Source organism: Pristis pectinata, chromosome 8 (genome assembly GCF_009764475.1).
Source record: "Pristis pectinata isolate sPriPec2 chromosome 8, sPriPec2.1.pri, whole genome shotgun sequence".
NCBI lineage: Eukaryota > Metazoa > Chordata > Chondrichthyes > Rhinopristiformes > Pristidae > Pristis > Pristis pectinata.
Window position 1 is genome coordinate 68,658,266 of NC_067412.1, and position 12,070 is coordinate 68,670,335.

A 12,070-nucleotide genomic window follows, 5' to 3' on the forward strand; every position below is an offset into this window, starting at 1 on the left:
ACCTACTAACCCATACGTCATTGGAATTTTAGAGGAAACCCATGCAGTCATAGGGAATGTACAAACTCCTTACAGACATTGGCGGGAATTGAACCCCAATCTCTGGTGCTGTAATAATGTTAAGCTAACTGCTACGCTACTATGCCCATCTGGTAATCTCTTCCCATGACAGAGCACAGAATAAGGGTATCTGTTTCGGGAGTCTGAGTGATGTGGCCTGCCTAGTGTAGTTGGCTGAGTTTAACTTGGGCTTCAGTACGGGGGATATGTCCATGGGAGAGGACAGCAACTTTGGTTCATTTATCCTTCCAGTGAATTTTTTATGGAGACAACATTTGTGGTATCCATTGTGAAATGCCTGCTGTAAGTAGTCCCGATCTCAGAAGCACATCAGGGGGCAAGGGTTATTGCTGTCCAATAGGCTGAGTTTGGTGCCATGTAGTGTTTTTAATTGGCTGTAGAATTTAGCTATCAGCAAATTTAAGTTGTTTTTTGTTTAAAACTCTTTGGAAAATTGTCTGGTACCATGTCCAATTTAGTAATTTGAGTTTAATGATTCAACAATTTAAGGTACTGATATTTGAGGATATTTTCATAGTCATTGCCATCTTCTTGGGTAGTCCTCTGCAGCAGCAGGCTTCCTACTTTTTCCTCTCTCATTCCCCTTCATTTTTGAGCACCAAGTATTATTTTGAATCCTGACATTTCATTTTTGCCTTCACTATTGGCATGAAAGCACAACAGTTGAAGGTGATTAACTCTGCACAAATTAGGGATGGAATCTGGAATTTTCTGACTCTATATTGGTCAATATCTGCACCACAGTCCTGGAAATTCTCAGTTGGATTCTTACATAATGTTGATTGTAGTTCACTTAGAATGTTTATTTTGGTGCAAAGTCTTCTTGGTGTATCTTGGACTTTTTATTAACCAAACTATCTAATTGATATAGTTGAACAAACTTTCATTCTTTAGGTGGGTTCATGTGGATGAAGGCTCATTGGATGGTGATTATCTGGTAACATGTTTGAAACAGGTTTGTCTTGTATTGGGTGGAGAAGTCATTCCAGATTTGAAATAGAGTCAAAATGCATAGCAGGTCCATGCTGGAAAGAAAATCACAAACAAAATCTTAACTACTTTCCCCTTTCCAACACTAGAGTTCTAGTACACTTGTGGAATTTTATGGTTTATGTTTGAAATCTGTGCTATGTTAATAAACTAAATGAACACTATTGGGTTGTATCTCCTGTTGTAAAGTCCCCAAGAATGGAATACCTTGTGGTAACTGGTTAAGAGAGAGATTGTATTCTTACAATATGTGGCTATTATTACTTTATTCAGCATCCACTGGAACTTATTTATTGAATCAAAAAGATACTTGTTTTGTGGATACATTTTGCTGGTCTCATTTTTGCTTATGATAGCCCTCTTGCCTCTTAAGTCAAAATTTGTGTTGACAATCTAAGGATCTAAGTATACAATTTAGGTTCAAGTGCTGCTGTGCTGGAAATCTTGCCCTTCAGGTAAGACATTAATCTATTTTTGTTTTTTATTTGCTGTTTTGAGTGGACATGATGCCATGGCATTATTTTGAAGAGCAAGGCACTTATCCCATTGTCCCAATCAATATTTATTCCTCAATCATTCACTGTAAACAATTTCTGATTATGACTGTATGAGGAAACTTGCAGTGCCAAAATCTGTTTCATTGCTTAAAGCCAATGAGTTTTTTTTAAGGGAAGTACTTTGGAATGTCTTGAATTTGTGAAATAATAAGTGGAAATCTTTGCTTAAGACAGATGAAAATCATATCCTATATATGCCATAACTATTTTAGTAGGTGGAGACACGAGCGACTGTAGATACTGGAACTCTGGAGCAACGAACACAAAATGCTGGAGGAACTCAGCAGGTCAGGCAGCATCTGTGGAGGGAAATGAAAAGTCAACGATTTGTGCCTGATGAATGGTCTCTGCCCAAAATGTTGACCATTCATTTCCCTCCATAGATGCTGCTTGACCTGCTGAGTTCCTCCAGCATTTTGCATTCATTGCTCCTTATTTTACTAGGTGTCTTGATGAAGGTATAAGATAAGATTTCTTTATTGGTCACATGTACATCGAAACACGGTGAAATGCATCTCTGGGTAGAATGTTCTGGGGGCAGCCTGCAAGTGTCACCACACTTCTGGTGCCAACATAGCATGCCCACAACTTCCGAACCTGTACGTCTTTTAGAATGTGGGAGGAAACCAGAGCCCCTCCAAGGAAACCCATGCAGTCATGGGGAGAACACACAAACTCCTGACAGACAGTGGCCAGAAATGAATCTGGGTCATTGGCACTGTAATAGCGTTACGCTAACCACTACACTACTGTGCTTGCCTTGACATTGTACATTTAGTAAAAATCAAAGCAGTTGTAACTTCTGATCACTTGGCTGATTTAGGATGTCCTAGCATGCTACTGGAGAAATTGTTTTGCTTAAGTCCAATGTGTGGTATTGTTCTAAGGGCATGGTAACATTGTTTATGTTTTTGGACTAGTAATCTAGAAGTCTGGCCTAAAGATCTGGTGATTCAAGTTCAAAATCCACCATGCCAGCTAGAGAATTTAAATTTAATTAATAAAATAAAAATAAATTGGAATAACAAAAATCATGATGACCATGAAACTAATAGACTTTTGCAAAAACCCATTGGTTTCACTAATGTCTCCCCTTGGGGAAGGAAATCTGTTGCCCCCTAAACATGTCCTATCTGGACCTGCCTCTGGAATGGTCGAACAAACCACTGGGTTCCAAGTAAGCAGAGTTGAGCAATAAATGTTGGTCTTGTAGGTGAACCCATGTCCAGTGAATGGTGTGTACACTCACCCTCACACATTCATACTCTACTGGATAAGTGCATCAATTGCTTTCAACCATCCTAAATTATGGTTTATGAATGCCCCTATTTTCCAGGGGCAGTCTTTGGATGAGGTACTTGTATCTCCAGGTGCACAGTGTCCTGCCAGAAAAAGCCCTGCTTCACAAAACTCATTCCAGACAGTTGAGCAGTTGTATTGGTGAGCAGATGGTGTTTGTCCTCCTTGCTGAATTAGTGGTCCTGCATTTTGGAATCGTAACTCACTGGAACAATGGGATGGTGACTGAAAAGAATCTGGATGATCTAAGAAAAGCAAAATCACTCAATGAATATGTCAAACTGGACTTCAAGGTAGCATTTACTGTACATTTCATTTGTCAGTGCACAGTGCTCTGTGACATTGGTGCTATGTAGGACATTTATTGTAATATTTATAGAATGTGTGAATGAATGTGTTTCAATAGTGTGATGTCACGTGTCATTATTTGCACATTGGTTTTGCATTTATAGTGTACATGTCCAACTGTTGCAACATAGGCTGTGAAACTTTCTTTGCCTCCCCAGGCTCAGCAATTTACATTTTATTTTTGAGTACTTTACTGTGTCATTTTGGATATCCCTGCCTTTGGTTTAGAAAATGGTCACCAGACCTGAAACAAAGTGGGGGGGAAAATAGTGATGGAAAAAATAGTGATGGAAAACCAAAGGCTTGATTTCAGGCATGGACCTTCCTGTCAACAAATTGTGATGAAAGGACTCGTCTAAAATGTTAATGTTGCCTCCATAACCATTGACTGACCTGAGTATTTCTGGTATTTTTCTATTGTTATTCACCTCTACCTTGTAGGTTGAAAATGCAGTTTACCAAAACAGCATTAACAGAGTGCAGTTTTAGAGTCAGAGTTGTACAGCATGGAAGCAGGTTCTTCGATGCAGCTCATCCATGCCGACCCCGATGTCTATCTGAGCTAGTCCCATTTACCTATGTTTGGCCCAATAGGAATAAACGGGCTCATCTGGGATAATAATCATTTCATTTTGACATTAATGTCAAAAGTACATTGAGGTTTGAAATGACTTGGGTGGGTGAGGGTGCTGGTGAAATTTCCCCAAGGGCTCTCTGGCTCACTGACTTTAAGAGAGCTGCAAAAACCTCAGATAAACCATGCACTTCAACAGGGTTTCTGCAGCTTTACAGAGAGATAAACAAGTCCCCAAGATAACTAGAGCTCTGCAGCTGAATGTTCCTCTCAGCTCATGTAAACATAGTACGAAGGTTACACACTCCCACTTTACTTGAAAAGAAAGTACTGATGACAGCTTTAGACCTATATAGAGTTTGTATGTTAATCTCCTGGCTGAAGTTGAAGGAATTTTTTGAAATCGTTGCAACTGAGAATTGGTATTTTATTCAGTAGCATATCTAACATCTGATTTGAGAGGCATCCGTGTGCAGTAAGCCACAAATTTTGCTGTAAATAGAAATGCGCTGTAGTGGAATCACAGATGCTGCAGAGGTTTCACTCAGCCATTCTGAATAGAGTACGACTGGAAGCTCCACTCTGAGTGTGCTTCATGGTTTCTAGGCAACAGCCTTGCCAAAGAAATGACCTCTCCAACGTTTATTGACAACTCATTGGTAGCCCTGTGCTCTTATCTGTGCTAGGCTAATGCAGCTGATGCACAGAGCAGCTGAGATCAATGTCTCCTGAGTTTGGTGTTCCTAATGTAAACAATAATGGAGTTAGCTCGGCTGCCGGTCCAGTGAAGGACACCAGTAAAACATTCAAAAAAAACTGCAGACATTGGAAATCTGAAGTAAAACATCAGGGTATCGGGATATACTCAAGTTGTGAAGGGAGGTCTTTGTCCTGAAACTGCTTCTCCCCCCCCACAGATGTTGCCTGAGCTGCTGAGTATTTCCAGCATTTTGTTTTTATTCCATTCTGAAGTTTAGTTCCAGTCTGTAGCTGCAGTGTAATACCTAGTGCCAATTTTATTTTGCATCAATCTCGACTGTGATTGTCACTGGGTAGTTCTGCAGTGGAAGATGTTGTCATGAGGGTGAATCCTTTCATCTTTGAAACTACACATGTTAGATTCCCAATCAGGATTTGTGAGGGAAAAATGATTAAAGTGTGCTCATTCTGAGTTTTGAATAACCTTTATCCCCTTCTCCCTCAAATCCTGAGATATTGAGACTACTAAAGTTCCCCAAGTCTTAAGGGAAGGAAAGAAAGTTGTTCTGCCTTGAACCTCTTATGGTAGATAATCTTTGAAGGATCTTGAACTACTTTAAAGCAGAAAGATGATACCTTGCCAGGATTTTTCAACCATTATGTTGATGATTGGTCCAGTTAAGATTCCAGTAATGGTGACTGGCAGGCGATGAACATGCACGAGCGCACACAGCCTCTTGCAACATTTAGGAAGTAACTGGATGAGCACATGAACCAGCAAGGCACATTAGGCTACAGACAGTGTTAGAAAATGCAATTAATAGAGATAGGTGCTTGATGGTTAGCATGGACATGATTGGTGGAAGGATCAGTTTCTGTGCTGTATGACTTGTATGTTGTGGAAGCACAAAGGTATCTTGTAATTAGCCTCTGTTCTGAGTGTGCACAAAACCAGAATGATGTACACAAAATGGTAGGAAATGGGTGTGAGAGGAAATCCTTGCATTACACCCAAATCTGACCATTCGCTGATGCCTTTGGGTTCAGGTGGAGGATTAGTTGTGACTTGCTAGTTGTTAAATAACTAGCAAGAGTTGGGTAATCCTGGTCTGTAATTTTTGGAATTTGATAACCAGCTCTGCAGTATAGAGTTGAAGTATTTCAATAGGCAATTTTCTAAATTTGGTAATAGTTCCAGAAAAATTGTTTCCGGTATTTGTTGAACAAGGAGTGGGAGATAATACACCATACAGGAAGTTACAAGATGGTCTTTTACACAGATTATGTGCATTGCATACAAGTAAGTTAGTTGTATGTTACACCAACAGAATAAGGGTTATTCAAGAACCTATATTTAAACTTTATATAAATGTCTCCACAGGGGACCACTGAGCACATTGTTCTTCCTAGCTGAGGCAGGCCTACCTGACCAGAGGGAAATACTTGGATACGAAGATGATTTGAACACACACAACCTAAACTAGAATGCCACAAGATCTTAAGTCAATAAAGGGTCCCAGATCTGAAACATTAACTTTTTCGTTTTCCATAGTTGCTGCCTTACTTGCTGTGTGATTCCAGCATTTTCTGTTTTTATGCCGCAAGATGTCGTTATGCAGCAAAATCTTCCCTACTTAATAGCTGAGTTGCCCTCTGTGTTAAAGAAGATGTGATCCACTTAAATTCTGGTCTTGTTTGCTTGAACATAGATTTGTCTTGCGCTGCTGCTTGCATTGTATTTTTATCACAACTGGATAACCTGACGAGAAATTACTTTTACACTTGGAAACATAATCATGAAAATCCGGGTCCCAATTTGATGTGATGTTCAAGAATCAAATCAAGACTTGCCATCAACTACTGAGCTTTCTTGGCAACAGCTTTGTTTGAGATTGCATTGTGGAGGAAAAATCTCCAGCAATAAAGCAAAGAGTTAAATTTCAGAAACTGCATTGGGATTTCTTCCTGAAATTTATCTTCAGGTGCCATCAGAATCTGGTTTATCACTGACTTGTGTGTCGTGAAATTTGTTGTTTTGCGGCAGCAGTACTCTGCAAAGACATAATTACTATAACTTACAAAATAAGTTGTGCAAACAAAAAGGAATAACAAGGTAATGTTCATGGACTGTTCATAACTCTGGTGGAGGGGAAGAAGTTGTTCCTAAATTGTTGAGTGTGGGTCTGCAGGCTCCTGTACCTCCTCCCCAATGGTAGTAACGAGAAAAGGGCATGTTCCAGATGGTGTGGGTCTTTAGTGGCGGATGCCACCTTCTTGAGGCACCCCCTCTTGATGGCCTCTGTGGTGGGGAGGGTTGTATCCATGGTGGAGCTAGCTGAGTCTACAACCCTTTGCAGCCACTTGCGATCCTGTGCATTGGAGCCTTGATACTGTGCTATAATGCAACCAGTCAGAATGCCCTCCACCATACATCTATAGAAATTTGCAAGAGTCTTTGACATACCAAATCTCCTCAAACTCTTAACGAAGTAGAGCCGCTGACGTGCCTTCTTTGTGATTGCATCAATGTGTTGGGTCCAGGATAGATCCTCCTGAGATGTTGACGCCCAGGAACTTGAAGCTGCGCGCCCTTTCCACTGCTGACTCCTCATTGAGGACTGGTGTGTGTTCTCCTGATTTCCCCTTTTCTGAAGTCCACAATCAATTCCCTGGTCTTACTGACATTGAGTATGAGGTTGTTGTTGTGACACCACTCAACCAGCCGATCTATCTCATTCCTGTAAGCTTCCTCATCACCATCTGAGATTCTACCAACAACAGTGGTGTCATCGGCAAATTTGCAATGTTGAATCATTATTACATATGTTTCAACATTGTAAATTTCTAGGAAATTTTACTTGGTCTTGCTATGTTACTGCATCACATGCATTTTGGAAATGGCATGGCACATGTATTCAAAAACTGTCAACTGCTTCATTATGTTGCATGTAAAAACATTTAAAAGGCTGCTGTGAATGATGCAGTTACATTTCTGCTGCCAAATGAACAGATTATAAGTGTTAGGTCAGGTGAGTTTGGACCCATCTGTTTCACCAGCTAAGAGTCCTGAGAAATGGGTGTCAACCAAAAATAATTACAATGTTTTCCAAGCATCCTGCTGACAGATTTTTAAAATTGGAGCTTGCACATCCTTTTTGAAAAAGGGGTGGGGCAGGAGGGTGGGGGTAGGAATTTTGCCATCTATTCATCCCTCATTGCCTGTGAACAAGACAGCTTGAGGGAATGAGGCCTCTCTTTATTTCCACTCTGTTGGAGCACCAGTGTTCTGTTTGCACAGGGCAGGGAGGCAGCTCTTCCCAGCAATCTGCGTAACAGCTGGACCTCTTCTGCCCTGGAGTAGTAAATTAACTGCCTGCACTCCACCCTAAAAGAGGGTGGAGCCTGTAAACCTTCAGCAGTCGACACCTTGGGATTGGGAGCTGTTCTTAACAAAAATCGGAATGGGTTGTGTGTCAGTCTGTGTGCTGTGATCTTAACAAGGAAAGGTATTCTTATTTTTGTTTACCATTTTTAACTTGCTAGTTTCATCTTTTGTCTGGGTGGAAGAAGCTGTTTGTGAGTTCAGGGAATAAAATTGTTCTGATGGCCTGCTTCTCACCCCTCCCCCATTCTCTCCCTCTGCAGAGCTCTGTAGGCACTGGCGATGTGGAGTACAGCAGTATGCTAATGCTTGAAGGAATGCCAGCTATAAGAATCAAAACAGAGCCGGCGGAACCTGGGCAAGGGGTAAGTCCAACTCTCTAGACACTTCACTAATTACTTCCAGACCTCAGGAATGTCAGGAACAAACCACCATAGTCTGAAGATGGAAGGAAAATATTTCTATCCTTGGGATGAAGCTATTTTTTAAATTTAAGATTTAAAAGGCAATGCCTAATGTCATCTTTTGTTTTACTTGCCTTTTTTAGACAGTTTCTTTATCCACAATTATTCATTTATATGACAAAAATTTAATGATTTATGTTTTATTGACAGAAGTATCAACCTTTAAAGTAAATCATTCTTGCCTGCTTCAGATTTTTCTTTTCCTATTCACATATTGTCTAAAATAATTTTTTCTTTTTTCCTAATGTAATCCCTTTCTTCACTTGCAAATGTGGGGGGGCGGGGATAGGGTGGGGGTGGGAAGAGAGGAAATAGTCTTAAGGACAACCTTCAATGTTAGACTTGCATAGGAAGCTGAAAGATTAACTCCTTCTTTCATCCTAGTCGCAGAGGTCTCTAAATCTGCATTAATATATAGGTTTAATGGTTTTAATTTTCTGGAACCTGAATTTCAATGCCAGAATCTTTAATTTAACTTAACTGTTTTTAAAATAGAGGTTACTTGCCAAGAAATATTTATTTTAATATGCTTAAGACAAACACAAGCAGATATATTTTTAAACCCCATGTTTTCCCTGAAGATACAAGCCACAGCCCTGAACCCCTCCCTGTTTTTTTTCTCTAGTAGAGTTTCCACGTCACCAGTAACATGGAACAGAAAAGAAACCTAGCAGGTTTACAGATTTTAAGTGAATGCAATTTAGATAATGCTGATATTCAGATCTTTCTGATTTATCGTGTTATTGTGGGTAAGGTTTTTGTTTTTTTTAAATGTTTAAAAATGTATAACTGTTTAGTTAGTTTTGAAATCTGAATTTTTAATTTATTACTTGATTAATCTGCATTTGAAAAAAGCAACTTAATTCTTGGCTGAATTCATTTGTTGTATCAATGGGGTTACTACATTTGGTGTTGGTGCCTTTGATGGGGGATGGGTGACAGGGTTGTTGATGGGAAATAGAATTAGTCAGAGTTCTGGATCCTGAGTGCTATCTAGAGACCACATTTGGAAAATGTGTGTGTATGGACATTGAACCAGCACCAAGCATGTTGTTCATGTGATGTCCTCAGGTGATATAAGCCACCATTATGCTTTGCCTAAGTTTTTGTTCCCTTTTTGTAAAACTTTGGACAAGCCGTATAAATGACTCTCCTGCACCTTGCCTCTATAGTGGGTGTTCTTTAGATTCTAGGTGAAAGAATAAAGAGGACAGTCAGATGTGCTCCAAACTGGATGGCCATAATCTCATGCAGATGCCTGCCTCGTTGTAAACTTGAAGAGGATTTGATTGCAAAGCCATAGGATGTTCTGATGTAGATCAGTCTGCAGCTGTCTTTCCAAAATAGGTCAATACCCAATAGGTCCTTGAGAGGATCAATAATAATTTGGTTTATTATTGTCACTTGTACTGAGGTACAGTGAAAAGCTTGTCTTGCAAACCGATCATATGGGTCAGTTCATTACACAGTGCAGTTACATTGAGTTAGTACAAAGTGCATTGATGTAGTACAGGTAAAAACAATAACAGTACGGAGTAAAGTGTTACAGCTACAGAGAAAGTGCAGTGCAATAAGGTGCAAGGTCATAACAAGGTAGATCGTGAGGTCATAGTCCATCTCATTGTATAAGGGAATCGTTCAATAGTCTTATCACAGTGGGGGTAGAAGCTGTCCTTAAGTCTGGTGGTATGTGCCCTCAGGCTCCTGTATCTTCTACCTGATAGGAGAGAAGAGAATGTCCTGGGTGGGTGGGGTCTTTGATTATTCTCACTGCTTCACCAAGACAATGAGAGGTAAAGACAGAGTCCAGGGAGGGGAGGCTGGTGTCCGTGATGCGCTGGGCCGTGTCCACAACTCTCTGCAGTTTCTTGCGGTCCCGGGCAGAGCAGTTGCCGTACCAAGCCATGATACATCCAGATAGGATGCTTTCTATGGTGCATCGGTAGAAGTTGGTGAGAGTCAAAGGGGACAAACCAAATTTCTTTAGCCTCCTGAGGTAGCAGAGGCGCTGGTGAGCTTTTTTGGCCGTGGCATCTACGTGATTTGACCAGGACAGGCTGTTGGTGATGTCGACTCCCAGGAACTTGAAGCTGTCAACCCTCTTGACCTCAGCACCATTGATGTAGACAGGTGCATGTACACTGCCCCCTTTCCTGAAGTCGATGACCAGCTCTTTAGTTTTGTTGACATTGAGGGAAAAGTTGTTGTCATGACACCATTCCACTAAGCTCTCTGTCTCCTTCCTGTACTGTGACTCATTGCTGTTTGAGATACGGCCTACAACGGTGGTATCATCTGCAAACTTGTAGATGGAGTTAGAGCAGAATCTGGCCACACAGTCATGAGTGTATAGGGAGTAGAGTAGAGGGCTGAGGACGCAGCCTTGTGGGGCACCAGTGTTGAGAATAATCTTGCCGGAGGTATTGCTGCCTATCCTCACTGATTGCGGTCTGTTGGTTAGAAAGTCAAGGATCCAGTTACAGAGGGAGGTGTTGAGTCCTAGGTCTGAGTTTAGTGACAAGCTTGCTTGGGATTATTGTATTGAAGGCAGAGCTGTAGCCAATCAACAATAGTCTAATGTAGGTGTCTTTACTGTCCAGATGCTCCAGAGCTGAGTGTAGGGCCAGGGAGATGGCATCCACTGTAGAGCTGTTTCGGCAATAGGTGAATTGTAGTGGGTCGAGATTGTCTGGTAGGCTGGAGTTGATGTGTGCCATGACCAACCTCTCAAAGCACTTCATGATGGTGGATGTCAGAGCCACTGGTCGGTAGTCATTGAGGCATGTTACTTTGCTTTTCTTTGGTACTGGGATGATAGTGGTCTTAAAACAGGTAGGAACCTGAGATTGAAGCAGGGAGAGGTTAGATATGTCCACAAATACTTCTGCCAGCTGATCATCACAAGATCTGAACACATGGCCAGGGACACCATCTGGGCCAGGTGCTTTCCTCGTGTTCACTCTAATTTGATATTGGTGGTTGTGCCTCTCTGAGGCTTTCCAGTCATTGAAATTGGGCATGAGTGTCTTTATAGGATTGTAGGATTTTCATCTTGCCTTCGTGTTTTGGAGGTTGAGGAGAATGTTCCTCTGGTCACTGTGCATGGAATCATAGTGTTTGCATCGATCATGTTTGAGGAAGGCTCTGATATGTGAAGGCCAGTTATGTGCTAGGATAAAGATCCAATTTACAATGATATTTGAATATCCTGGTTGCATAAGTGTTGTAGATCAAGAAAAAAAGTATAACTGCCAGTGCGATAACACTGGTGTTCAGTTGCAGACATATCAAAGATATTTCTGTGGTTTGGAGGATCCAAGGACTGGAGCTGCTTAAGGCTTGCACCTGAAGAATGGCCACTTGGGTTGAGCATCAAAGTGCTTAACCTGTGCAATCATCTTCCAACTCGCATTGATCAATGTCATGTTGGATTGAGTAGTTTGTTCTTGTTTTAATATAATGTATGCCACAAATAATTTGACTTCCTTTCAAGTTCAGATCTACCATTCTAATCCTTGCTGTTCCTAAAATATTGAGGTGCTTTGTATCTATTCTTTCCATTCCAGCAGGTATCTTTACCACGTCAGTCTATCATGGAGTGCTTTCATTACTGTGATATGTACAGTGGTTTGATGTGTTACAGATGAAATTTACTTTCTGCCTGTACTTGTTTGAA

At 40.9% G+C, this 12,070-nt stretch overlaps 1 protein-coding gene across 5 annotated transcripts in view; it reads left to right on the plus strand.

Annotated features, from left to right (window-relative positions):
- The window catches only part of klf8 (Kruppel-like factor 8), a 145,028-nt gene that overhangs the window by 38,922 nt on the left and 94,036 nt on the right, over window positions 1-12,070 (plus strand). For 3 of the 5 annotated variants that reach the window (XM_052021589.1, XM_052021592.1, XM_052021590.1), the window contains exon 3: window positions 8,194-8,295. In XM_052021589.1, the coding sequence (XP_051877549.1) occupies window positions 8,194-8,295 (102 nt within the window). Of the gene's footprint in view, window positions 1-7,792; window positions 8,055-8,193; window positions 8,296-9,023; window positions 9,144-12,070 lie in introns of those variants that run through there. The other 2 variants (XM_052021591.1, XM_052021593.1) reach the window with 2 other exon arrangements.